General features: G+C 41.5%; 2 protein-coding genes across 4 annotated transcripts; both read right to left on the reverse strand.

Annotated features, from left to right (window-relative positions):
• Window positions 1–640: 640 nt before the first annotated feature.
• fgf21 (fibroblast growth factor 21) lies at window positions 641–2,872 on the reverse strand. The gene is made up of 4 exons (XM_086064828.1): window positions 2,534–2,872; window positions 2,366–2,443; window positions 1,136–1,239; window positions 641–1,011 (listed from the first exon to the last, which is right to left on the reverse strand). The coding sequence occupies exons 1-4, from the start codon at window positions 2,673–2,675 to the stop codon at window positions 721–723; spliced, it is 615 nt and encodes a 204-aa protein (XP_085920954.1). The 5' UTR covers window positions 2,676–2,872; the 3' UTR covers window positions 641–720.
• A 2,720-nt stretch (window positions 2,873–5,592) lies between these two features.
• LOC147156616 (liprin-alpha-3-like) lies at window positions 5,593–24,791 on the reverse strand. 3 transcript variants are annotated; one of them, XM_086064709.1, is made up of 31 exons: window positions 24,574–24,788; window positions 19,907–20,657; window positions 14,902–15,003; window positions 13,869–14,033; window positions 13,639–13,713; window positions 13,468–13,527; window positions 13,174–13,302; window positions 12,824–12,916; window positions 12,545–12,597; window positions 11,887–12,115; window positions 11,669–11,752; window positions 11,440–11,571; window positions 11,043–11,105; window positions 10,842–10,921; window positions 10,570–10,756; window positions 10,290–10,480; window positions 9,952–10,195; window positions 9,741–9,880; window positions 9,514–9,662; window positions 9,339–9,435; window positions 9,157–9,238; window positions 8,877–9,077; window positions 8,719–8,781; window positions 7,707–7,733; window positions 7,408–7,583; window positions 7,231–7,328; window positions 6,967–7,142; window positions 6,796–6,864; window positions 6,372–6,534; window positions 5,976–6,045; window positions 5,593–5,883 (listed from the first exon to the last, which is right to left on the reverse strand). In XM_086064709.1, exons 2-30 carry the CDS (start codon window positions 20,258–20,260, stop codon window positions 5,993–5,995), a joined length of 3,735 nt encoding a protein of 1,244 aa, XP_085920835.1. In that variant the 5' UTR covers window positions 20,261–20,657; window positions 24,574–24,788; the 3' UTR covers window positions 5,593–5,883; window positions 5,976–5,992. The 3 variants fall into 3 exon arrangements, with proteins under 3 accessions (XP_085920835.1, XP_085920836.1, XP_085920837.1); XM_086064710.1 differs by lacking the exon at window positions 13,468–13,527; XM_086064711.1 differs by lacking the exons at window positions 5,593–5,883; window positions 5,976–6,045; window positions 6,372–6,534; ... (1 more) ...; window positions 6,967–7,142; window positions 7,231–7,328 and having other exon boundaries at window positions 7,424–7,583; window positions 7,707–7,965; window positions 24,574–24,791.
• Between the last annotated feature and the right edge of the window lie 874 nt (window positions 24,792–25,665).

Below are 25,665 nucleotides of genomic sequence, written 5' to 3' on the forward strand. Positions count from 1 at the left end.
GAAGACGTGAATGCTACTGTTATGTGCTTAATAAATTATATATTTTACTAAATACCTACAATGAAGCAGTGGTTTTTGTTAAATTATACATTATACATTGATCAGCCACTTTATTAGTTACACCCTAAGTGACATCTTTATGACTGACCTTCCACACGGCTCCAGCGCTGCAGCTGTTTTTATCCTCCATTTTCCTGGAACACTGAAGCCTTTCTTTCCATAGTATGAGAGTGATGACCCATGGAAGGCATGTGCACTGGTTTGCCACTGTCGCACTCGCAATCGCATGGTTAAACTGGTTTCTCAAGGCGCCACTGAATATATAGTCACTCAGTTGCCAGTGATTAAAATGAATCGAAAAGACTTCCCCCAAAAAGTTATAAAAATAGTTTATTTTCACTCAAATGTTTTCCAGTCTGACAAAATGCCTGAGCAGTACAAACACATCATTCTGTAATTTTTACATTTATCCTTCATAAATACATTTTAAACAAACACTTAAATAAATAAACTACAATAACATTTACCTTCAAACATACAACAAAGAAAAATGGGTTGAATATGATCAAACATTTCACATGTTTTACTCCATCCATCCATTTTCTATACTGCTTATTCTATTCAATGATAGTCCGGCAAAATATGCCCACTGTCTGCAAATGAAGTTTGGCAAATGTAGCATTTTTGAATGTTTTAACTTAAAAATTCACTTCCTTCCCTTCACTTTTCCGCTGAGAACTGAGGACTGAGCATGGAATCCTGAGACATTCCAAGAAGGTCATCAGAGTCCAGGTTGAAGTAGGTCTCCCTCACCGGCGCGTGCTCGGTCGCGGTGTCCCTCGGCAGGGTATCCTTGAGTGGCAGGAACCGAGTGAAGGGGACGGCGTGCCGATCCGGGGAACGCCTGGAAGCCAGCGACACGGCAAATCCGTGACGCGGGGACAGGAAGCGGGTGTATCCGTCTGCCAGCAGCAGCTCTCGGAAGGTGCAGTCGTCCTCTGAGAAGTGTGTCTGTGTGAGAGACAACGCCGCAGATGTCAAATGTGTGAGCGGTAGTTTGACCATGCAATGAGTTTATCTTTTTGCGGATGACCCCGGATGAATCTGCTCAAGACAGACGCCGTCCTTGGCTTACCTGCCCCCTCAGAGAGCCCCCGCTGTCGGCGCACAGGAACAGAGACGACCTCTGACCCTTAATGGCGATGTGGCCCGGTTGCACCGACTGTAACTGTAGCACACCTGTAAATAATTCACACACAATAATGAACGTGAAGGCCTTTGTATAGTATTTATCCTTATTATGGGGTTCCTTCACATTTTCAAATAAAAATTGTTTTTTTCCCCCAAAGTAATTAATGCATGCCATTATTTCACTAAATACTTTTAAACTGTAGGTACAGCAGTTAAGTAATATAACACATTACTGTATTCTTGTATACATTAATTTAAATTTTCCATTCTTATCTCACAATTTATACTAACAAATGCTGGGTTATTTTCCTAACCTACGCTCTTTAAATTGCTGGGTGAAAAACAACCCAATTTGGGTACAACATTTGACCAACCTGCTAACTTGGGTTAATTTGACCCAACTTTCTAGGTTGTTTTGTACAATACACAAATTACCCAAAGTTGGGTTGTTTTGTACAAAATGACCCAACGTTGGGTCTAAATGGCTTAAATTAGTGGGCTGGTCCAATTTTTGACCCAACAGTTTTAAGGGTGTGTGGATTCTGTGCAGATTGAGATATATTTACCCAAGGTAGGATTCATTATTTTTGACCCATCAGATTGGGTTGAAGAGCTTAAACTCATCGCCATTTTGGTCACATATGGGTTGTTATGCATTAAGCAAATTTTATGTAGTTGTTTGCCCCTTGTTAGATTAAAATCTTTACCCAACGTGCCGGGTTAAATGTGCTGGGTAGAAATAACCCTTTCGCCCACAGCGTTGGGTTAGCTTTTTCACAAAATTTGGGTTAGTTTTAAACCAGCAGCTTTAAGAGTGTAAAATCAGATTTAATACTTTTCCGCACTTGCTATTAGGGTCATGAGTTAGCTTACTATCCCAGCTGACTTGTGAGAGGTCAGGTACATCCTTGATTGGTCGCGAGACAATCTCAGGGCACACACTACACAACCACTTCCACTCACATTCATACTATTAAACAAAGTAAAGCCCATCAGTGAATCTAACATGCATGTTTTTGGGATGTGGAAGTTAAGCAGAGAGATGAACATTAATCAACTCCGCAAGAGAAGGCCGGAGCAAAGTTTTCAAACCCTGAACTGCTGAGCTGTGAGGCAAACGTGCCAACCACTAGCTAACCATACTGCCAGTTGAGATTCTCAGCAAAACACTCACTGTAAGGGGTCTGAACGTCGCTTCCGGACACGCTTCCATCCTGGCTGATCTGCAGGTATATCCCTCGTCTGTGATTTTCTGAAAAATGAATACATAAAAACAAACAGCAAATAAACATGCTTGATGTGTATTCAATTGGACTTGGATATCTAATCTGAAATACTGTACCTGTGTAAAGATGCCCCTCCCTGACTTGACTGCTAAATGCTAAAATTGGGTTGGAGTCAGCAAGATAGAAAGACAGAGAGACAGGAAGTAGGATTGTGAGGAGAAAAGAGCACAAAAAATTGCTGTTTGCTAACCAAAACATTTGGAGACAAAAAGAAAATGTTCAAGATATTTTAGACAGATACCTGATAAATATAATAATAATAAATAGAAAAATAATTAATTAATAAATTACAAAAGAAAGGGCAAAAATAATTAAATAAGAGATGCTTTGGCTCCTGCAAAGCAAGTTGTTTTCTGATAATTCGAAAGAAGTTTGCGCCTTTATAAAGGCGCCAGGGAAGGAGGGTCTTCTTCATGACTCAGGCATTTAAAGTGTGAGCGGAATTTCTCCTACTATATATGGCCCGCTTCCTTGTTTTTTTTTTTTTTTTTTTTTTTTTTTAAGACTTTCAAAAAAGTAGAATTCCCAGTAACGTCTCACTGTTTTCATTCTTTCCTCCCACTTTTCTAAAGTAGGAATAAATAACAAAACTTAGGAATGCTCACTATTTGTACATTTTCTGATTATTGCATTCCTTCAGATGAATCCAATCCATGATATTTTGACTATGATGAATGAAAGAAATTAAGTAATAATTGTTTAACTATTCGTTACCCATTTTTTACTACATCATCATCATACATGAATCAAGTCTGAGACGCCATATTTTGTTCCCTTTTCCGTGTCCAGTCAGGAGACACCTAATTTATTGGAAACCAACTTATGTTTCCTGTATTTCTCTTGAAAAGAAATTGTTGAAAAACAAACGCATCCCACTGCGTCATCCGCTGCATCAATTACAAGACGTCGAATGGCATTTATAACTTCACGCCCGTTTATCTTAGTTTGATGGGTGTTTGTTTTAGAGAATGACGAGAGGAAGAGTGGGCGAAAGGATTCATGAGTGCAAGAGCACTCTGTGTTTACGTGAGTGCAGCTGTGCAATGACTTGCAGGTCTGCTGGTAAATGGACTTTTGTGTAAACCTTCACCTCCATGCAAAAAAACCCGAATGAACAAAGATTACAAGATGAATGTGCCGTGATGCACGTAGATTTGAAAATGATGTGAAATGACTCATTGCTATCGTGTCGTATTTCAAAGAAACATTTAGTTTTACGTCAAATTAGCCCATTGTTCAATAACTCTGGATTGTTTTTTCTTACTAGTACGACTGGTGGTACATGAAAGAAAAGTGGCCCAGGTACATTTCAGTTGTGTTTAACTTTTTAGTACAATAGTTTGTGTTTATTCTATTAATTTTTTTAAAAAAAAGCTCGTATTTAAATTGATATTTAACAACACTGTTTTAATTACCGTGTACATGCAATACATTATAATTTTTTTATTTTTAAGCGCAGTGTTATTGTTCAAACTGTGAATAATAAACACTTACAATAATGATAATTTTTCTTATTATTGAATGAAGAATTGTCTCCAAACTTTTGACTAGAGTCTACTTCATAGAAATAAAACATCTGCTTGTTTTTGACATTCAAGTCTACTACACTACTGTATTTTAATATTGGTAGTAAGTGTTTCGGCCATTAGATGGTGCTAACATAAAGCACAATTTAATTAAATTAAACCTTCCATAGAACACAATGTTCCCTTTCGGTTCTGAAGTCTGTTCCAAATTACAATATTGTATATTCAATCATTTTGTGCCATAATGGTCACGTACATCATTGTTTTAAACATGATTTCATAAGGCAGGAAAGCTATCAAATTCCCTCTACTGCAAATGCGTGTATCAGGTTCTTAAGGTTAGAGCTCATTAAAGACCTGAGCTCTTTAATGGGTTTTTGGAGTTGTGAGTGAATTGTTAATATAAAGCTTAGTTCCGAGAAGGAATAGTGACTACCGGTATATTGGTGACGTGACGTTATCGTTAAAACGCTTTTTATCATGTTACAATGACCACAGTGTTGTTCCAGAGATTTACCGAAGATTCTGGAAGACAGTTTTAAGACCCATTCTGCCCTCACAGGGGTGTATACTAACTTTGTGTCCAATAAAATGTTAAGTGTCACAAATATTTATTTCCTTCTCTGATGACTAAGTATCCTTTCCCATACCCATAAGTCGCTTCGAAGCTAGTTAGCTTAAGAATGCTAACTCCAGCAGTCATGTCCCTTTCCGACTAACATGCTAGTTGCTAAAAAAAATACAATACAATTTGTAGTTAACAGAAAAACAATATAATAGTCGAGAAAAAATATTCGAAGTTAAGTATACTGTATGTTTTAATGCATGGTATTTTCTCCAAAATGGACACTTATTGTTAGCCATTAACTCAAGCTTGAAATTAAAATAACTTTCAAAAGCGTCATACAGGTTTGTTTGTTTTTAATTACAGCTTTTACAATCATGATCATTATTGTTATCATATTATATTCAATTATCATCACTATTCTCCAGTAATATCAACTTAAGCCATACGACAATTTGTTTTTCCAAAATGTACACATACAAGTAGCATATCTTGACTGTCCATCATTTAAAACATATTTCTTTTTGTTAAGCTAAAAATGAAATTACCATCCATCTTAAAACTAAGTATGAAATGAACATATAGTTTACACACATACATACTGTACATACATACAATAGCAATTGTCATAAAAAAATGATAAAAATAAAATACACACATTTTACAAAGTTTTTATACCCAAGCTTCCACATCATTAGATGACTGACGTTCACTCTAAAAAGGTCGATTTTGGCATGCATATGAACACAAATGCGTTATCTCTTATTCTCCGGTTTTCAAAGGGTCATAAAGCACTTAGCTTATTGTTTCATTGTCCTCTCCTGTTCACATTTGTGCCTCTCGCATCTATTTTTTATGGCTTCAGAACATACATGTTATCACCAAAATCTGTCCTGAACTGTGATGTTACTAAGAGGTGGTAATCAATGATCAAATTATCATCCAATTCACCTGAAATAATGTGAGCACTGTTCTAAACAGGAGTGTCCCCCCCCCCAACCCCCCCCCCCCCCCCCCCCCACAAAACTATAAATTCAACGTGTCAGTATTGCCATTGCACACTCAAAAACAGAAGTCGATTTCACAATAGGCGTTGGTCACTTTCTACAGAATCAAACAGCATCATGCCACAACAATGGATCGAGAGATAAAGACAGAGAGATGATTAAAACGCCATCCATTCATTATAATATCTTTTGACCTCATTCACTCAGAGTCTTTGATTCTTTGAGATGTCTGACTCGAATGTCGTTTGTCACTTCCTGGGCTTCATTTGTGTCGTTTTTTTCTCAGGTCTGGATGGCGGTATAGAGGTCTGCAAAGCGACATTGATCACACCGGTGACGTTACAGTGTAAGCTTAGCTTCTGTTGGTGGTGTTTAAAAATGACAAAGAATACTCTCTCACCTGATGTGCTTTTTGTCTTAGCAGGAATATGTTCTCACCGACGCCAACTCTCCTCTTTGACCCGAGTTCACTAACGGGCGAGAAGGTAATTATGTTATTTATCAACCATCTGGCCAGTCTCTTTTGACTGTAATTGAAGCTGACAACTTTAAATGCTGATTTGACCTCGCATGTTAAGCAACGTCTATTGCCAGAATTGCACTGCATCTATTTTTTTTTTTTATATATACTGTATATACAATTAATCCTCTCACATAACTCAATAAGGTAACCCAAAATATATAAAAAAAACTCTCAATGTTATAAATTGCTGTTCTACACTAATTAAATACCAAGCTACTTTTGTGCTTTGCCAAGCGAGCACATTTTCTAAACCTAAAAGTCCCTCCCCCTTACCTTCACTCTGGACTTTCCTCAGGGTGACAGAAGGGGTAGAGATTGCAGAGGCACGAAAGTTGGCCGGCAGCGTTTCCGACGAGTCGGAGGTGACGCCTCGGAGGTCTTTCTCTCGGAACATCTTTCTCCACGAGGGTGACCGTGTGAACGTTTTGGTGCCGTCCTACGGAAGACACAAAGTGGTAATGGCAGTCATTTAACTGTAACGGCCGCCTCCGTCGCGTGGCGAGGCTGGATTAAGTGGTGTTTGTTGTGACAACGCGCCGCCAGTGGTTCAAATTTGACACGCTGTGATTTGGCAATTCGAAGTGACGCGAACATGGCTGACGCAAACAAGGGCGAGGCCAAGAGATATTTCGCCACCAGAAGAAAGGAGGGATTGAAAATCAACACATCATCTCAATTGATTATTCACTGGCAGTACCTCATCTGGCCTCCGCTCTGTTCCCATGGAGATGAGAGCATTGTACTCCTTTTCCAAGAGTTGTCTTGCCTGCAAACCAAAAAAAAACGATTTAGATCATGTAACTGCAGAGCCTCCCTCTCGCAGATGAGATGGATAAGCTTTCAATAGAGTTCGGGTTTTTACGAATACCTGCGTGTTCTGATTGGGTATCTGCAGAAGAAGGGCCAAGTCGGTGTAGTCGAAGGTGTCATCGAGAGCCAGCAGGGCCCCGTGAACTCCGCTTTCTAACAGGTTGTCCGCAAACTCTTTGAGGCCGATGGACTGCACCCAACACATCACTCGCTCATTGGACCAAACCATCACATCTGAGGGGGGGGAGGCACACACTGAGGAAGTCCAAATAGACATGCGGTGTATGAAATCCGATTTTCTAAAGAGAAAAGTTGTCATCACCTTGGTTCTGATGATGACTATCCTCCCTTCTCCTCTCCAGCTCCTTCCTGTCATAGTTCAAGCGCTTCAAGCACATGATACCGTAATGAAGACTCACCCTACGGAAAAATTCAGAGTGTGCGGGTGAAGAAGTGACCGAGAAGAATCTGCAGATGAAAATGTCAACAATAATCTAACCTGTGGAAACTGTCCACCATCTTCAGCTGGCCCCTCAACTCTTTCTTGGTGAGGTGATCGAGCATTCGGGCGTCCACCAGCGACTCCATAAAGTAAGAGCGATACTGGGGTAAACCTAAACTGGGCAGCCACTCATTACCCACCCACTCATGGTTCATATCACCATAAGCCAGGATCTGTAAGTGGGAAACAGCAAGAACTACAGTTCTAAAACGAGTACCTTGAATTTTACACACATCATAGCATATAGCAACAAGTAAAACAATGGCAGCCTATAAACATTGACCTCTTGAACTCACCTGATCCCAGCTGAACTCTTTCTGCTCCTTGTGGTTTGAGAGGGAAACAGTGACAGAAAAGAGAGATGGAAAGGTGCACATAGAGGAAAAGTGTGTATTTGTATAAGTGTGTGTGTGTGTGTGTTATGGTGGAAACGATTTGAGGAGAGGGAAGGCAGAAGAAGGAAAAGTATTTGTTAGTGAGAATTAGTTGGAAAAAAAAGCCTACATCTGCACAGATTTTAAGGGAACAGTAAGGGAAAGGCGTAGCCAAACAGGCCTAATAAAAGACAAAGAAAAAGAAAAAAAAACATGTCAAGTCGATGAAACATCAAAATGGTTGAAGATATTATTATAGAATGCTGTCACTCTAAAAACACTTAGATCGAAATTGACAGAAATTGGGTCAAAAAGGGACCAACTCAACTTTGTAGGTCATTCAATTAACCCAAAAAGATGGGTCAAATGCATAACCCACAAAACAACCCCAAAACGGGTTTCTTTTTGGGTTATTAATGTAATTTGACACGACATTTTGGGTTAAATAGCTCGAAAAGTTGGGCTGGTTCATTTTTGACCCAATACAATTGGGTTATTCAATTAACCCCAAGAAATTGAGTCAAATGAATAACCCACAAAACCCTTTTCTTTTCTTTTTTTTTAGCTAATTTAATTGGGATATTCAATTAACCCAAAAAGTTGGGGCAAATGAATAACCCACAAAACAACCCAGAAAATTCGGTTGCTTGGTGTGTTATTTAATTTGACCCCAAAAAATAACCCAAAAAGTTGGGTCAAATGAATAACCCACAAAACAACCCATTTTTCTGGGTTGTTTTGTGGGTTATTCATTTGACCCAACTTTTTGGGTTAAATAACTAAAAACAATTGGCTCAGTTCATTTTTTATCCAATCTGGTTTGTTTTTGCCCAAACTATTTTTAGAGTGTTAGAGAAACCTAATTAGCTCAGTCCTTGGATTATTATTATTTTTTTATACACTAATGACAACATTAAAATAAAATCAGTCCTACTGGCTTAGTGGTAGCAGCAAGTGACTCCATCTCAGCGTGCGTCATCCAGATGTTACTGGTCGACTGTAAATGATAGGATTCAAAATGAGTCTTCATTCTCTTGACAACCCAGTTGAGTTTTTAGATAAACAATAATGTTGGGTTTCCGGAAGTCTTACAGAGCGCGTGCTCGCCGGCGCAGATGGGCTGGTGAGGGAAACCATTTCCTGGATGGCGAGGCGAAGTTTGAGCCTGTGCAGTGGGTTGCTGATGCCAATCTCTCTCTGGATCTCTGTGTCGGAAAGGTTGGCCATAATGGCGCCGCTTTTCACGTTGGCGCGACACGCTGCAACGTACCATGCCGGCATTCCTACCCACAACTGCGTAAAACAGCGCAAACGTTTTGTAGGCCACGCAAACTGTTGGGTGACAAAAACAAACATAACATGGAAGCCATACCTCAAGCCATGTCACAACCGTCGGACCATCCCATGAGGCAAAAGGCAAGCCCTGACGGCAAGCCTCTTCGAGAAGGTCGTGCCTGGCGAGGGAGTTGAACGTTAATAGTGGAATATAAAAATAATCACAACAATTTTCGATGATAATGTGATTTTGGTGAATTGGGGGGGAAAAAAACTCACTTCTTTTTGCTCCGACGGTCTTTTTCTACTGTTCCTGTACCGAGTTTAGCCAGTCCCAATGGGTCTGCTGGGCCCAAGTCGTCTGACGGAGTTGAGGCTGGATCGTTTCCAGATATAATGTTCAGTTGCGAAAACCAAAAAAACCCAAAAACATTTTCAATGAAGACACACACACCCAAAGAGGTAGACTCGCGTCCAGGTGCACCGATCCTCCCCTTTTCCTTTTTTCCAAAGAGACGCCCAATAGAGGACTTAATGCTTTTCTTTTTGCTGGCTTTGTGGAGGGAATCCTGGCTCGCGGTGATGGCGCCATCAGCAGATAGACTACGGGCAAACACGGCAGCGGCGTGAAAGGAACAACCCACCGCATTCTGTTTCTTGGGAGGCAAGCACATTTCTTACCTGCGAAATTCCCTGTGATCGTCGAGGCCTGCTCCCGGGTGAGTGTGTGTCATCCGGTCCAGTCGCAGCGCTCGAGGTACAGCGGGAGGGTTCGAATCGATCAAGGCTAGCGCTCGGCATTCTTCGCCATCTTTGCTGTTCTGCGTTGGGGCAACAGATCGTTCGGATTCTCCGCCGCATTTGCGAAAATGTGATTCGGCGAGCTTCGTACCTGTCTGTCATTCTCCCTGGCAGGAGAATGTGGCAGGCGGGGGGTGGAGTGACCAGAGCTCGGCGGAGAGGGAGACGCCAACGTGGAGGAGGTGATGGAAGGGGTCATGTATCCCCGACCGACACTGTCCCGTCCACCGAGCGAAGACGGCAGAATTGAGGGCGCGTCCAGGGCCACGCTGCTAACCCGACTCTCAATCTCCTCCGCTCGCAACTCTGTGCTCTCCTTTTCCTCCTGGATGAGCCTGAGAGAGCAATCAGAAAGAGCAATTATAAAATGTCCCCAAATAGCACTGGCATTTCTCAACATTCCCCTTAAGTGCAATTAAACCTGCATACTTAATCTCCTTGTTGATGGCCTCCAGTTGCTCCTGTAGCATAATGGCTAAAGTCTGTACATCCGTCTGCCCGCTTGGCGACAGCAGCTCCGACCCAAACAGAGTCTCCCTATCATCTTCGTCGTCAGAGCAGACTCCCTCCACGCCCTCAAACCCGGGACCCATCATATTACCAGCATCCCATTCGCCGTACTGGAAAGAGAGAACGCAAAGTGAAGCGAGGAGTAAAAAAACAACTGTGACTGTGTCACGATGTCATCGTCTCGGCGCGAGACGACCACCTTGTTGCAGTCGTCCCGAGCTTGCCCCCAGCGGCCGCGGTGAGTCCGCCTGACCACCACCCCGCCGGAGGAGCTGCTGTAGCCAGTCGGGAGCGAGCCCCCACCCTGCGGGTACCGCAGCTCTGAGGCGCTCCCCGGAAGAGATCTTCGGAACAAGGTGGACGGGAGTGAGCTGACGCTGCCCGCCCTGCAGCGAGACCAAGAAGGATCTTGTTATTCCGTCATACTCATAAATGACAAACGCTTCTCGCCGCTCGTTCACAATGACAAACCTGGAATACGATGAGCCGGGCCTGCCCCTCAGCTGGTCCAGCTCCAGTTGGATCCGTTCCAGCTCAGCGAGGAGCTGCTCCTGGAATACAGAGGAGAAAGTAGTAGATATCACCTTGTCGATTTCATGTTTCTTTCTCAGCGAGAATGTTGAAAGTCTGGTTAGGATTAGGAAAAACGCCTCAAACATGACAGCTGAATACCTTATTAGCAAGAAGGTCATCCTGGATTTTCTTCATATTGGCCAGTTCTTCTGAGAGAGCATTCTAGAAAGTAAAGAGTGAAATACAAATTTGGTACTTCTAAATGCTACAAACAGGTAACAGGACAGATTAACCCCCTAGGACACATTATACCCCTCTAGGATAGATTACCCCCCCCCACCCATATTGACCAATTAATTATCTGCTATATTTAATTATTTTCAAAAAAAAAAATAATAATTCTACACCCCTCTTAACCTTCTTCAGATGTGTGTGTGTGTTTTTTTGGGTATGTTTCTATGAATAAAGTTTGTCCCTTTCAAACTCATTCACTGCCATTGACGGCTATAGACGTGAAATATCCATTTTAACTGGCTGGCCTCGTTGCTGAAGTTACCTTTTCTTCAAGCGCCGCCATCCTCTCTTTAAGGTGCAGCTGAAGTCTCTCGTTGGACTCTGATAGAAGTTTGTCTACGGTATCTGAGAGTCGTTTGTTGTGTTCATCATTCATTTTTTCTCTCTGCCTTGCCTTGATTGGACCAGAGTAAGAAACTGTAAGTTACTGGACAGGAAACAATTCTCAATTGTCTTAAACCAACAAAAAAAAAAAGGGAAATGTTATGTACTCTCTGTAGCTCTTGGTTCTTCTCTTCGAGTTGAGCTTCCATTTGCCGTAGTCGCTCCTCAAAGTTACCGTGGCGCTCTTCTGCCTAAAAGAAAATTTCAGTCAGAAAACCATTTGTTCCCAAATCTCGTTTCAAAGGATTGCTATGACACCAGTGACGAGACTTTTGTGACAAAATATCTAAGAGCAGTTTAAACGTAAAAAAAAAATGGTTCCCACCTTGTTGAGAGCGGCAACCCTTTGCGCCAGCTGCGCTTCGATCTCAGGCAGCGTCTCGGCTCTTTGCAGGGTTTGCTGGAGCTTCTGCTTGGCTTCGTCCAGACGATCCTGCAGTTGTCGGTTCTTCTCTTCGCTCTGCCGATGGAGGGACTCCTTGCTGGCCAGCTCGTTTTCCAGCTTGTCCTTGATATCGTGGAGGGACGTGGCCTCCCTTTGGGCGCTGAGGTACCTGCACGCCACACCAGATGATATTGGATCATGTGGACCAAAATATTGGGAGCTATCAATTCTTCAATTAGTGGCTCAAACCCCTTAGTCCCTTTCTGGACCTTATCAAAACATTTTGGACAATTCTATGCTTACAATTTTGTGGGAACGGTTTGCAGAAGACAACTTTCTGTTTCATGTCCAAATCATGAGATTTGTTGTAATGTCCGTATGTGCTACATGTGCGATGTTTTTTTTTCCAGGCTTACACTGTGCCCCCCTCCTTTTAGGGACATGGCTCGAACCTTGTCTTTTTTTCCCCTCCTCCCCTCGCGTCCTCCCTTCTAAGATTTTGGGGTGCTTTATATTGAGTCCTTCCTGTCCTGTCTCCCTCTGTTAGTCATTGTTTTTCATTTGACTGTCACATTTGATGTCAATAATGGATGGTTACCTGCGTTCTAGTGTTGTAATCCTTTCCTCCATGTCCTCCCTTTGGCAAAGGGCCTAAAAAGCAATAGATGCATCTTTAAAAAACATGGATCTATTGATACCAACAGATCAAATAGTTATTCATTTAAGACAAATGACAAACATTTTTAACTGTGAATAAAATGCACAGAATGATATTCTCAATCTGCCCATTATTTTCAGGTACGTATATATCGGGAACCCCCGCAGTGAAAAGGAGCTCAGGATTTTGGCCAGCACAGGACAGTCTGGCCCAACAGACCTCTTTCACTTCCCGTTGGAGCTTCTGATTGGCCTCCTCCGACTTTGTCACCTCCCTCCTGGCGGCCGCAAGCTGTTCCTCTATTTCGCCAACCTGACGAGACGCCACAAAACGGACCCGGGACGGATAACCGAGGTGAGTCAGCGTGTGTAAATAAATCGTGGCAGTGATTCGTTATTTACACATAGTGGTCAGTGGTATGAGCTTAACAAGCTGACTTGAGCGGGATCAAAAGATGTCGATTCGTAAAGTCGATCACTTTATTGGGTTAGCGAGACCCGCATTTCTGTCGAAGACTCCATTCCTTAGTGTGACTGAACGGCGTATGAAAAAAAAAAAACAGCACTCACCTGCCGGCACATGAGCGCCAGCCTCTCTTTCAGCTGGGAGAGTTCGGCTCTCTGACGCTCTATTTCTACTTCCCGCTGTCTTTCCAGCTCGCTGTCCTCCAGGCCGGAGGCGGGACCGTTGGGTAGTCGCTGAAGTGGCGATAAAAAAAAAAAATAAATAAGAAGAAATGTGAGTGCGGGGGGAACGCAAGGTTTGATAAGAAGTAGAAAACACATCTACGTTTCTACTTGACTTTTTGGTCGCTAACACAAAACAAAACAACTGGAACCAACATGCATAAAACCCTCCCTTACATCTTTCCCGCCGTCCACCCCTTGTTGACGCCTTTTAATTTGGTCTCTTAAAGAGATTACCTAGAAAGAAGGACACAAAAGCAGGCCATCAGAGGGTACGAATCAACATGAGTTTGTCACAGGGGGGGATATAGATTAGTTATGGAGACAAATTGGCATGACAGACATTACCTCTTGAGAGGACGCTGCGAGTTGATCCTCCAACATGGACACCCTCTCGAGGGCCACTCGGAGACGCTCTCGAACCTGCAGGAGAGGGACAGGGATGGTGCCAACGAGGTCATAATTTTGGTTTGTGACTAAGTCTTTTTTTTTTTTTTTTTTTATACAGTGAGAGCACTGTAAACATAAATATCGTTTGTTTAATTGACAAAAAAAACGACGGCAGTGTTTTGAGCCACCTTCTCATCCAGAGCCTTGTGGTGCTCAAACAGAGACTTGAGGGCCTTGAGGACTTCCACCTCACTCGAGACCCCCGCTGGCGACTGGGCTTGCCTTTTGACCACCGTCATCCTCAGACTGCGTTCGTGACGGGACACCAGGCATTCCAGGTGCTCCAGTAACAACTGCCGGGAGTGAGGCGGTTGTAAGGAGAGGAGATGTTTAGGAGGGGAGAAGATACGGATTAAAGTACGGAGAACAGAAAAGGGACAAGAGCGAGCAAAGTGATTAAGCGTCCCGCCAACATGGAAGATCACAAAGGGTGAGGTATATGACGCTGAAATTCTCAATGTGCTGATGCATTATTTCATCAACCCAATTCATGGGCTTTTTGTGTTGGGTCCAATTTTGGGGTTATTTGTGAGTATGACCAAATTGTTGTGTCGAATGGACCATTTATTGATTTGTCTGGCTAAAATGTTAACCAACTTCCTGTGATGTTTGTGTACCCAAATTGTTGGGTTAAATGAACCATTTATTGCTTTATATGGCTAAAATGTTAACCTACTTCCTGTGTTGTGTCTTACTTTTGGGTCAAAACTTCCGAGAGAGAAATTTCTTGGGTCAAATTTCTTGGAATGAATGGCTAATATGCTAACCCAATTCCTGTGTGGACTGTGTTGGGTCGTATTTTTGGGGTCAAATTTGTTTGGTCAAATGAACCATTTATGGGTTTATATGGCAAACCCATAAATTCCTGTATTGTGTGATATTTTTTGTATAAATTTTTTTGTGAGTAATAAAATTGTTGGGTCAAGTTAACCCGCTGTTGAGTTATTGGGTTACCCAGTTACATTTTATAAATATATGTGTAGATCTGATCCTCTAATCAGATATTACATACTGGGTTATGCATGTAGTCCAAAAGGTTGGGTGAACAGCCCAACCGAATAACCCAATTTAATGACCCAAGTGTGACCCAAGTGTCAGTCTATCCCTTTTTTTCACCCAACTGTTTTAGAGTGTAGCAAAATGGCTGCTAAACCATCTTACACGTGTGTTGTTTCTCTCCGCCTTGAGCTCAGCAATCTCCTCCTCCCTCTCCAGAAGCTGCTCCCGGCAAACGTTGAGCTCTTTCGTCAACACGGCAAACTCCTGCAGAACACAAGAGACGCGTTCAAGGGCCGACGAAACAAAACCATCTCAACGGTGCTTGGATGTGTGTTTTAGGGGATGAAGACAACCCGGGCCAAACGTAAAAAATATCATTCCGATTCTGTTCGATATACACACAAAAACATAAGAGAAATAAAGCCCAGCTGCGACCGGGAGGAAGGCTGTGATGTAAAAGATAATAATCATGCAAATCACTGACACACTTTTTCGCCACTTGCCTTGAGAACACATGGATGCATTACATCACAGAGTTACACAATGGCCCGACACTGGAATACACGAGAGACCCCCCCCCCCCTCCCCACCCCTCCCCGACCCCTCAAATATAAACCCGACAAACACAGTGCCGATGTGTCATTTTACAACACCATTGAGGAAACATTAGCAGCTTTGAAACAGGACACTGTGTCTTATCACGCACAACAAACCATAGCGAACTTGTGCAACCGCAATCTATTTTGTTCAGTTTGATTAATGAATCTCTCAATGTAGTGATGTTGCTGTAAAAAAAAAAAAGAAAGAAAAAAAAAGGAAAAATCCAAGGCCGCGTTATGTGTGATATCTGACGTTTTCCATCCTTTGTGCTTGGAAAGCGGAGACAGAAGCGATGGCTCAATGAGAGAAGAGAGAAAGGAGCCAAAGCGAGGTGGCTGCAGATGGCGACACAGTGGGTCTTCGGGACTGATGGGATTGTTTTCTGCTTTGGACGACGGGCAGATTCTCAGTTGGCCCTCCTTGTTCTTTTTTTTTGTCTTTTTCCATCTCATGCTATCTTTTTTTTTTTATAGGTGAACTCAAACATGATCCGTGGCTCGATCTGTGATAAATAGCAAACATGGTGGAGGGAATTGCAGGCTTGCTCTTTTTTTGTATACTAAGTGAAAAAATACTATAAATAGTAGAAAACACATTAAAAAAAAATGTCCTCAATATCACGATTGCAATTACTATGTGATTATTTCTCACATTATTTTATTATCACGTATGGACACTACAACCGCGGTGATCTGATCACTATTGCTAACTAAACATCAACCACCCGTAGAGGTCTACTTGCAGTTCCCTATAAAGCGTTTTTGATCTTCTGCATGGACTCCAGTGAGCCCACGCGTCTACTTCCGCAATTCGAAAGTCTGTGCGTGCCTCTCCTGCGCTGCATTTAAAGGGAATGAATGGAGCCGCTTTCATTGGTCGGGAAGTAAGCTGTCAATGTGCACTCCCACAACGGCGCAAATGGAACTTTCTACCTACCCTTGTCACAAGTCACATCACAAGTTTGAGCTTTATCGGCTTCAGCTTTTCATGTTTCATGAAACAATGGCACTAAATAAATCAATAAATAAAAATAAATAAATACATAAATTTAATAAATAAATAAATACGCCTATTGACCAACTGAAATGAATTTACACTAAATTTTGCAGCCTTTGTGATTTGATAATTGCATTCTATTACATTGTGATGTCCAATTTAATTTGATTATTTGCTCAGCCCTACTCCATTAAACATCTACATTTACATTAACCCAAATTTTTTTTTTTTACAGAAATAAAGAAAATGTATTTGACTAAATTCACAAAAAATGAAGATATCTGTTTTTGAACTTTTTAATTAATTTGCTCCCAAAAACGTATAAATGTGTTCTATTTTAAATAGTACCATGCTCCCAAAGACGTATTTATACTTTTTTTAAAAACGTTTTTTTATGCTATAGCATACAGAAGGCTTTGATGAACTGAACTGAACTGCAGAGAACGCATGAAGCAATGGTAGTTATTACAAATATCGGCCAGCAGGCGGCAGCAGAGTATAAGAGCTTAACCAGGGCCATTTTGCAAACAAGCTGATTTACCCACAGTTCTAAACAGATTTGTGAATAATGATGAAACTTAGCTATATTCTAATGCTGATTGCTGCAAAACGGAAATAGTTAAAAATACCGTGTTTTTTTTTCCTGATGAAAGAAGAGACTCTAATCTTTTTTTGTTTTGATAGCAATAGAACACAAAATTCTGTGGGCCTTGGAAAATCTGTCCAAAATCCAGTAAAACAGCCGGGAGCGAAGGGGGTTACTTCGGTGAAAATGGCTGGGAGTGAATGAGCATCGACAACGCAAATATGGCATTTGAATCTGGCAGCTCGCAGATGAAGACTCTGGATCGAGCTATCTTGTGCTCACACGTTTCTCTCTGTGGACCTTGGCGGGATTTCTCTGCATTACAGCTGAGAAGACAGCAGAGTGTGACAGCAAAAGTAAACATGCCTGTAAAGCGCCTCACACACAGCCAGAAGTGGGGATTGATCCCGGAGGAAAATGCCAAAGCTGTTCATCATAGCTGGAGGAGGAAATCCGCAAATAACACTCATTATTAATCAGCAAATCCTCCCAGCGTACCTAAGGAGGATTCCTCGACTATCAACTATTCATTCAAATTGGGCTTCCACCATTTAGCAAATATCTCCCGGCGTTTTTTTTATCACCTGATTACACAACAAGGGGGCAAATCAGAGGATATGAACACAAAACCTGCTCTAACGGTAGAGAAACATTAGGGAGAGGGTGCAGGGAGGATTTTTAGCATTCGCTTAGCGTGCTGCTCGCTGCTGCTTGAACTGTCACTGCAAAGGCTTACTGTCTCATGAGCTCACTTCACAGCCAAGTGCTCACACACCACTCGACTGTGATAGGACATGGCAGCAACAGTTACCTCACAGGGTGTGAGCTCCCTTTAGGCATCCACACAAAAAGTACCCATCAATCTAATTAGGTACACCTGCACAATAGAATGAGATTTGTTTTTATAACCTAACAACTATTAGTCATCAAATTCCACTAATACATTTTTTTTTTCACAGCCTAAACACTTATCGGTTGGACTTTTTTTGAAAAGGTTAAAGTTGTCCAAGTTAATCGATTAATCGACGAGTATTCGATGATCCAATTCATCGACAGCTATTTTAATAATCGAGTACTCGTTTGGAGCCATCTTTGAATTTGAAATGGTGAAAATCCTCTGATTTCAGCATATCAACAGTAATTGTTCACTGATTTCTTTTTTTTTCTTTTTTTTTTCTCTTTTTTTTTAAAGAGCTAAGTATTGTTCATTCGGAAATGTCATCATCATTGCTTTTTATTTTATTTATATATATATATATATATTTTGTATGTGGGTGAGTATGTGTATGTGCGTGCGTGCGTGCGTGCGTGCATGTATTTGTTAGCTCACCAAAAACCTATTAGAAAAATATTGTTCACTGATTTCTAAAGAAATCTTCCGAAAGAAGACCGATTATCTTCTGTGTTTGATCAAAATAAGACATTAGCAAACATCTGTTTTTGCTTTGGAGAACAATGACCAAACCGGGAACATAGGACAAGATCAACCCCGCCCCTTTTTTCCTAAATCACTATACGAATAACGAAAAAACTAAATAAACACCGATCACTGGTTAATAAACAGTAATCAGGGGGAAAATTGTTTTTTTTAATACGCTTTCATGCAAAAACTAGATTGATTTTGATTAGTCGATTAATCGATTGAATAATCGATAGATTAATTAATCCATTCTATAAATATTCGATAGTGACAGCACGAGCCAAGAGTAACGCAAAGACATTGCTGGAATAATGTCCCGCTCCAAAAAGAAAGAAACGATTTGCTACAGTCCGCCTACAAAACTTTATTATTGCAAAAGTGTCGCATAATACAACTAGCGAATTCTGTTTGCTTTTTTTAATTTGTCATTTTTTTGTCGTTCATGTCATGACTCAAAAATAGTACACTACCATACAGCAAATCGTGTTCTCCATTTCAAATCATAACAAATGTAAAAAGAACAAGTCAAAGAAGCGGAAAGGTTAAAAAAACAAAGAAAGAATAAACAATCGGACCATGAAAAATTATGTAATAGCGATTCCGTGTCCTGAATATTCCGATTGCGATTTTAATATGCGACTATTTTTTCAAGGTCCTCTTAATTTTTTTTAAAACACAAACAATAAATTAATCTGTACTACAATAAACACAATTTGATTTATTATACTTAAATGCTTTGGTTTTATACTTTAGTCTTACGCTAAAAACTAAGGAAAATGAACTATGAATTAATATGAAAACAATTTGACTTGCAGTCTTTTACTGTATGCATTCACTATAAAAAAAACTTTTTATTGTCCTGGAAGGGTAAAAGCTTTTTTTTTTTAAAGCACTAATAATTTTTTAAAATGGTCTTTATTGAGCCAAGGCAAATATTTTCACATGAAAACTACCAGACAAAATAAAATAAAATAAAATAAAATAAATGCTTTCCCAAACAATTGAGAAATCAGACAATGCATTCACCATGAAAACTTAAAAAAAAAAATTATACTAAACAAGTGTGGCGTAAACCGTCAGTACGTCGTAAATCAGATTACAACAATAATACAAACAAATGGAAACGTGATATGGACTGCACTTACTCACTGAATTTATTTAATAATATTTTTTTTTGTTTTCATTTAATAGATACGTCGTGTGCATTGTTAAATTAGGGCTCTTAATGATTGTGCCGCTCTGACCTGTCCTGGCTTGGCGCCTTTTTATCTTTCTGCATTCTGGCCGACTTATCCAATTGAAACCAGTTCAGACTATCAGGTCACACATTTTCACATGGGCTAGGCTGCACCGTCCCCCCACGTGGGCGGGCGACCAAGACGGTATAAGAGTAGAGACTATTTTGAATAGATTAGACCTTCTTCCGCACTCAACTTGGAACAGAATCGAATTGTTCCGCTTTGAAATATTGGCAAAAAATGAAATATTGTAGTGAAAAGTAATTGCATCGTACCCTCATTAATTGGAAACCCACTTTCCAGTCCTATTATAATGATGTGTCGTACCTGTGGCAGGGCAATCGAGAGTTGCCTCTGAAGAGACTCCTTCTCGTGGCTGAGCTCGCGTAAGCGGAGCTGCGCCGTTCCCAGACAATCCTGCGTCTCCCTCAGGTTCTCCAGCAGCCGCTCCCTCTCCGTCAGCATGTTGACCATCAGAGACTCCAGGTTGCCCGTGCTGCCCCCTTCGTCCCCCCCGCTTCGGATATCCCTCCCGCCGAAGCCCCCTCCGCCCCCTCCTCCTCCGGCTCCCACGGCACCGCCCGGGCCTCCCGCCCCGGTCCCGGCGGGAGAGGAGGAGCCCCCGGCCGTGCCGCTTCGCCCATCCTCAGAAATGGTGGGCATCACCTCGCACATCATCATGAGACCGGTGGGCGAGTGTCAAATATAGAAGGCTTGCAAAAAAAAAAAAAAAAGTCTTGGGTTCTACAAGATTGTACGTACAATTCTAATATGATGCTCAAAATGTAAAACTTTACATTTCTGAAATATAATCCCTTTGGTGAGCATATTTCCCTGTTGTTATTGCTTTTTTGCCCCCCCTCGCCTCCTCAGACCTCACACCTGCACTCGTCGCCGGGTTCTTCCTTCAAAAAGTCCCAATCTGCACGGCAAGTGATCAGAATGCTTATGAGGGCTGTTTCTACGGGGAAGCCATTCTGTGGGCGGCTGGGATGGGCGGAAGGCGGGTGCGGGGATGCGGGGATGCGCTCCTTGACTGTTTCCACAAGGTAGCACTTCTCACAGCATTGCGCAATGGCTGCAAAAGAAGAAAATGTATGATGTCAGACACAAGTAACAACATGCTGCAATGATCACATGCTAACTTTTAGCAACAACTGTTATATTTACTCACACAGTCGACCGAATAGCGAAAATGTGAGGTCAAATTGAAATGCAGGTGAAAAAATGTTAATTAAAAAAATACTGAGAAATATTAAATATACACTCAAAATAACCCGGATCCACTACTTGGGTCAATATGACCCAACTTTTTGGGTTGCTTTTTGTTCAAAACGACCCAATTTTTAGGGTTATTTTACACAAAATGTCTCAATTTTTGCCGTTGTTATGTGCAATTTTTATAGACTGTAACATGTAATGTCTTATTTCGTGGAGCCGATCAATGACATGATTGATCACTCTAGCAAATACATTACAGTACAGCCAATCACCAATTTTGCACAAAATCGTCTGATCCCGATCCAGCCAATCCAATTGGTGTAAAGTCTATTTAATATCAATGCTCATTTTTAGTCACTTAGCCTTTATTACTATGCTAGCAAAATAAGTCACTTATGCGCTGCAGCTCTGCTTACTGCAAACCACAATGTTTTTTTTTTAAGTCTCGTTCGATTTGACCGGTGTACCTAATGCAGTGTCCGTTTCTTCAACTATCCCAGGCAGACGGCATGCGCTTCCCCTCTGCCTCTTTTGTGCTAAGCTAAGCTAACCTGCCGCCTCATACTGTATATTAGCCGTGGCCAGACATTAGAACGCTATTGATCTTCCCATTTTCCTCTTGACAAGAAATGAAAAATCTGACGTAAGGGCTTTGAAAACGCGATCTCACTCCACTTATCTTCATTTAATCAGCGCTGCTGTTGTGACTTACAGTACTTGCGTATTGCTCCCATCTTGAATTTCCTCTCTCGCTGATTACGGCCTCCGTGTCACCGTGCGAACCCGCGGCCAAAAAATGCAATAGATTGCACATTAATGGACTGTGTTATTCTTTCCTCTCTTATATTTCACTGTCTCATCCACGAGACCGTTCTACTTATTCAGCGTCCAATCCATTTTCTAGACCCCCCCCCCCCCCCCCCCCGCCTGGTCGGCACTCGCCAACCAACATCAGAAGACCAGAACTGTTCATCGGTTACTAGCTTCTCATGCTGGTGCGCTTGCTAACAGTACTTGGCATCTTCACTGTACGTCCCAGTGATGGATGGTCACGGGTGCAAAACAGAGCTTGCATTGGCTGCATTTACTTCAATTGCACTTCAAGAAGAAGGACATTGAAGAGCAATGATGTCCGCATTTTGGTTGGAAAAGAAGCCATCTATGCCAAACGAGAAAAGTTGTCTCGAAAGAGAGGAGGAAGTTTTGTGACATCCCTCCCGTTTGTCTCATTCCAGAGGAGGAGTCGCCCCAACCAGCTGTTTTGCCAGCAGGCAAGTGAGCAGCTGATTGCAATGCAGGACAGTATTTCACCTTTCGCCACGCCGGGAAACACCTCAAATTTAGAACCGAAGAAGCTTTTTTAGGTTTAAAGGGGAAACGTCTTTCCGTCCAGTTGTCCCAATTCGACTTTGGTGGATTACGGTGACCTCGATGACTGATTGTGGGAATTGTTTAGGGCAGAGCCTTTTTTCAAAGCAATGTTCATAAAGGAAACCTGATCTCAAACCCAGTCTTCATCGAAAAGTAGATTGGATGCCATTTTCTTTTCGTACTTTTCCTACTTTAGGGGTGTTATGTTTCATGTGTTTCAAACATACAATGCTGTTTATCTTATTGTGTCTTATTGGGTCATATCCCTGTTGATTCTTGTCTTTTGGGAACATAACCTGTACCTTTTTAGTCCTGGAAGGTAGGGGTGTTATAAAAAAATCGATTCGGCAATATATCGCGATTTTACAGCGCGCAATTCTCGAATCGATTCGATATGCGGCCGATTTTTTTTTTAATGGGAATATTCAACAAAACGTTTTGCTTAGGGTTAGGATTCACACATTAGGCATGGAAGAATGCTATGTTAATGGAACATTAAGCCATGATATTTTATTTCAGGGCTGTTCACACATGAAACTGACTCCAACCTGTTTGTTAAATGCAGTGGCTCAGTTATAAGCCTGAATTTTCAGATAAATAAATACATTTTCATACAAGTTTACTGATTAGTATTTTCTAAATTTGAGTAAAAAATAAAATCGCAATAATCAATTTATAGATTCGCATCGGGATTAATCGGCATTGAATCGAATTGGGACCTATGAATCGTGATACGAATCGAATTGCCAGGTACTAGGCAATTCACACCCCTACTGGAAGGGAATGGTAGTCACTAATTAGCCTTTTTTATTATTATTGTGTTTTCCAGTCTTTATTGAGCCATGGCCTATATTTTACATGAAAACTACAAAATAAACTAAAATACAAATATTTTTCATTTTATTTTGTAGTTAAATATATATAAAATATATTTATTTTTGTTTTTATTTTATTTTAAAAATATTTATTTTTATTTTATATTGTAGTTTAATATATAAATATATATATATATATATATATATATATATATATATATATATATATATATAATATTTATTCCCGTTTTTATTGTATTTTATTTTGTAGTTTTCATGTAAAATATAGGCCCACCATTAAAAATATAATTAAACAAATAATTAATAAAATAAACACATTTCCAAACAATTACGGGATAGGATAATTTCCTCCTCTTATTGTGTATAACTGTATTGGCAAGTTGGCATAGCAATCGTACATAAAGTTAGCCATGCACAGCTTATGTTGCCAAGTTGTAAAAATCAACTGTAAAAAAGCAGAATATTTGAGGGTTGCCAATTCTGTCTGTACTTTTATCTAAGCATACAACTCCATTTCAAGCTGCAGTGTGCAAAGTACAGTATCCTACAGTAACGTACAGTACAGTACTCATCATTAAGTAAGAATATATTTTTTTAAATGGCCTACAAATGGACTGTACGGTGAAATGTTTGGGAAAATTCTACAAGACAGAAGAGGTGGGGATGCTCAGTAAACATTGAGGTGTGTGTGTGGGGGGGGGGGGGGGGGGGGGGGTTTACAATCTGCCAGAGCCAACAAGATGACCACTACCAGTAGCCTAAATGACAACAACTAGTAACGAACCCCCTTTAGTCCACTTTTAATGCCATTAAACGCCCCCCCCCCTCCCCATCTCCACCCCCACTCCCTCCACCCGTGGGTGAAGAAACGCATCATTGGAATCGATAAGTGACTGTCGGCAGCTGCTTTGCGGGGATGAAAACATCCGGAACCGAACCAAACACGCCTTTTTTGAAAAAAATAAAAAAATTAAATAAACATTTCCACTGGAATCCACGGCCATGCACGCACTAATGGGGGGAAAAAATGACGATATGACAGGTCGACGATGATCTCAGTCGTTGTATGGATAAATGGAGGAAGCAGCCCTCGAATGCATTCTTCTAGTAAAACATCCAATGTGTGCGTGGGGGTGTTTAAACGAGCGTTTTATGGCAAACATGACACGATAAAAGCATGCATGCATGCATGTCGTGCATCCTGCTCCGCGCGTCACGAGGTGGCCCAAAAATGCATAAAAAATAAAAATTACAATGCATTTAATTTCATGTTACCAAAAGCCACAGCCTCAATTGATATGTCGCGAATTTTTTTTTTATACCAGCATTCAAGCCGGCTTTCAACCACTCTCCAAACACAATTGCTATATATTAGCTGCTTATCATTTAAGTAGCTTTTGGCTGGCTGTTAACACGCAAAAAGCGTGCACACAGCACACCTGTCACTGGTTTGGTGACAGCACACACACACACACACACACACACACGCACGCTAGGTATAGTCTTCCTTCCTGCCTTTTGCATGCATCCATTGTTTTGTCTCTCGCTGCAAAGTTGCATCCTTACCATCGCCGCCGTGTTTAGTTTGGCGTTAAATAGTCCTCGGGTCCATTTTTGCGTGGGTCGGCGCCCCTCATCCGGATCCGAGAAAAGCCCTACTCTTCTTAACGTGTGTGTATGTGTGTGCGTGTGCGTGTGTATTCCCCCCCCTCCCTCCTCTTCTCTTTTTTTCCACATGTAAACGACGACGAGGAAGAGGAGCGGGGAAGGAGGGAGGGAGGGAGGGAGAGTGACGTTACGCCACCTTAGCACAGACCCCCCCCCCCCCCCCCCCTCTCGGTGGGATTGGAAGGTAATGGGTCTTAAAGAAACATTCTCTCAGCATTCTCCGCATCTCTGTGATTTATGCGCGTGCACGCGTGGGCCAACCACGCGCACGCCGATGCTGATGCGGCGTAGAGGGTTGGGTGAGGGGTGGAGGGGGGGGGCAAATTGAGTGACAGACATTTTATTTGCAAACAAACGATAATGCATTGCAGTGGGGCGCCCTGTGCACAACCCCATTAAAACACTATGACGGGGGTGGGCGGGGGGACGGGGGGTTGTAAAATAATGTGGTGTTGCAATCCCATAATATTCATTATAACTGTTTGAATAGTGTCAACAATCCCGCTTTAAAGGCTATTTCTTTTCGCGTAGGTCTCCATTTGAGAGTTGTATTCAAAATGATCCACAATTATATTTAATAATAGAAATCACATGTAAAAATGTAGCTATATTGAATCCTCCCCTTTTTTTTTTTTTAATCTCTTCGAATGTTCAAAAAGAAATCCCGGCGCGTGCAAACGATCTATTAATAACCTCACGCCGGCTCTCAATATGCTGATGTTGTTATCATTTTGGTGCGACTTTATGTGTGCGGCTGGGTAAACATAAGGTGGCGTTGTCTTTAAGAGAGCAAGCCTGGGAAGGGATGATGTAATGTGTTCGCAGACAATGATGTCATCGACTAAGACTCGGCAAGGATTTAAAGTGACAAAGGCATTTTATTATTTTTTTTTTTTTTTGTGGGGCTCCGTCTAAATTCTGCGTCAGGTATTTTCAGAGAGCAGCAGAAGCACCCGGGGACGTCCTTTAAATTAAAAAAAAAAAAAAAAA

The sequence above is a fragment of the Leptonotus elevatus genome, chromosome 20, assembly GCF_054856555.1.
Source record: "Leptonotus elevatus isolate MCC_2025b chromosome 20, RoL_Lele_1.0, whole genome shotgun sequence".
NCBI lineage: Eukaryota > Metazoa > Chordata > Actinopteri > Syngnathiformes > Syngnathidae > Leptonotus > Leptonotus elevatus.

What these genes read in the sequence shown, in the direction of transcription:
- fgf21 (XM_086064828.1), bottom strand. Translation starts at nt 2,675, where the DNA reads ATGTTTTGGTTAGCAAACAGCAATTTTTTGTGCTCTTTTCTCCTCACA. An exon ending in GGAGGGGCATCTTTACACAG is followed by an intron (nt 2,444 to 2,533) that starts GTACAGTATTTC and finishes TTCATTTTTCAG; the next exon opens with AAAATCACAGACGAGGGATA. An exon ending in GGGGCTCTCTGAGGGGGCAG is followed by an intron (nt 1,012 to 1,135) that starts GTAAGCCAAGGA and finishes TCTCTCACACAG; the next exon opens with ACACACTTCTCAGAGGACGA.
- LOC147156616 (XM_086064709.1), bottom strand. Translation starts at nt 20,260, where the DNA reads ATGATGATGTGCGAGGTGATGCCCACCATTTCTGAGGATGGGCGAAGC. An exon ending in CTCGGGACGACTGCAACAAG is followed by an intron (nt 10,481 to 10,569) that starts GTGGTCGTCTCG and finishes CTCTCTTTCCAG; the next exon opens with TACGGCGAATGGGATGCTGG. An exon ending in ATGGTGGACAGTTTCCACAG is followed by an intron (nt 7,329 to 7,407) that starts GTTAGATTATTG and finishes ATTTTTCCGTAG; the next exon opens with GGTGAGTCTTCATTACGGTA.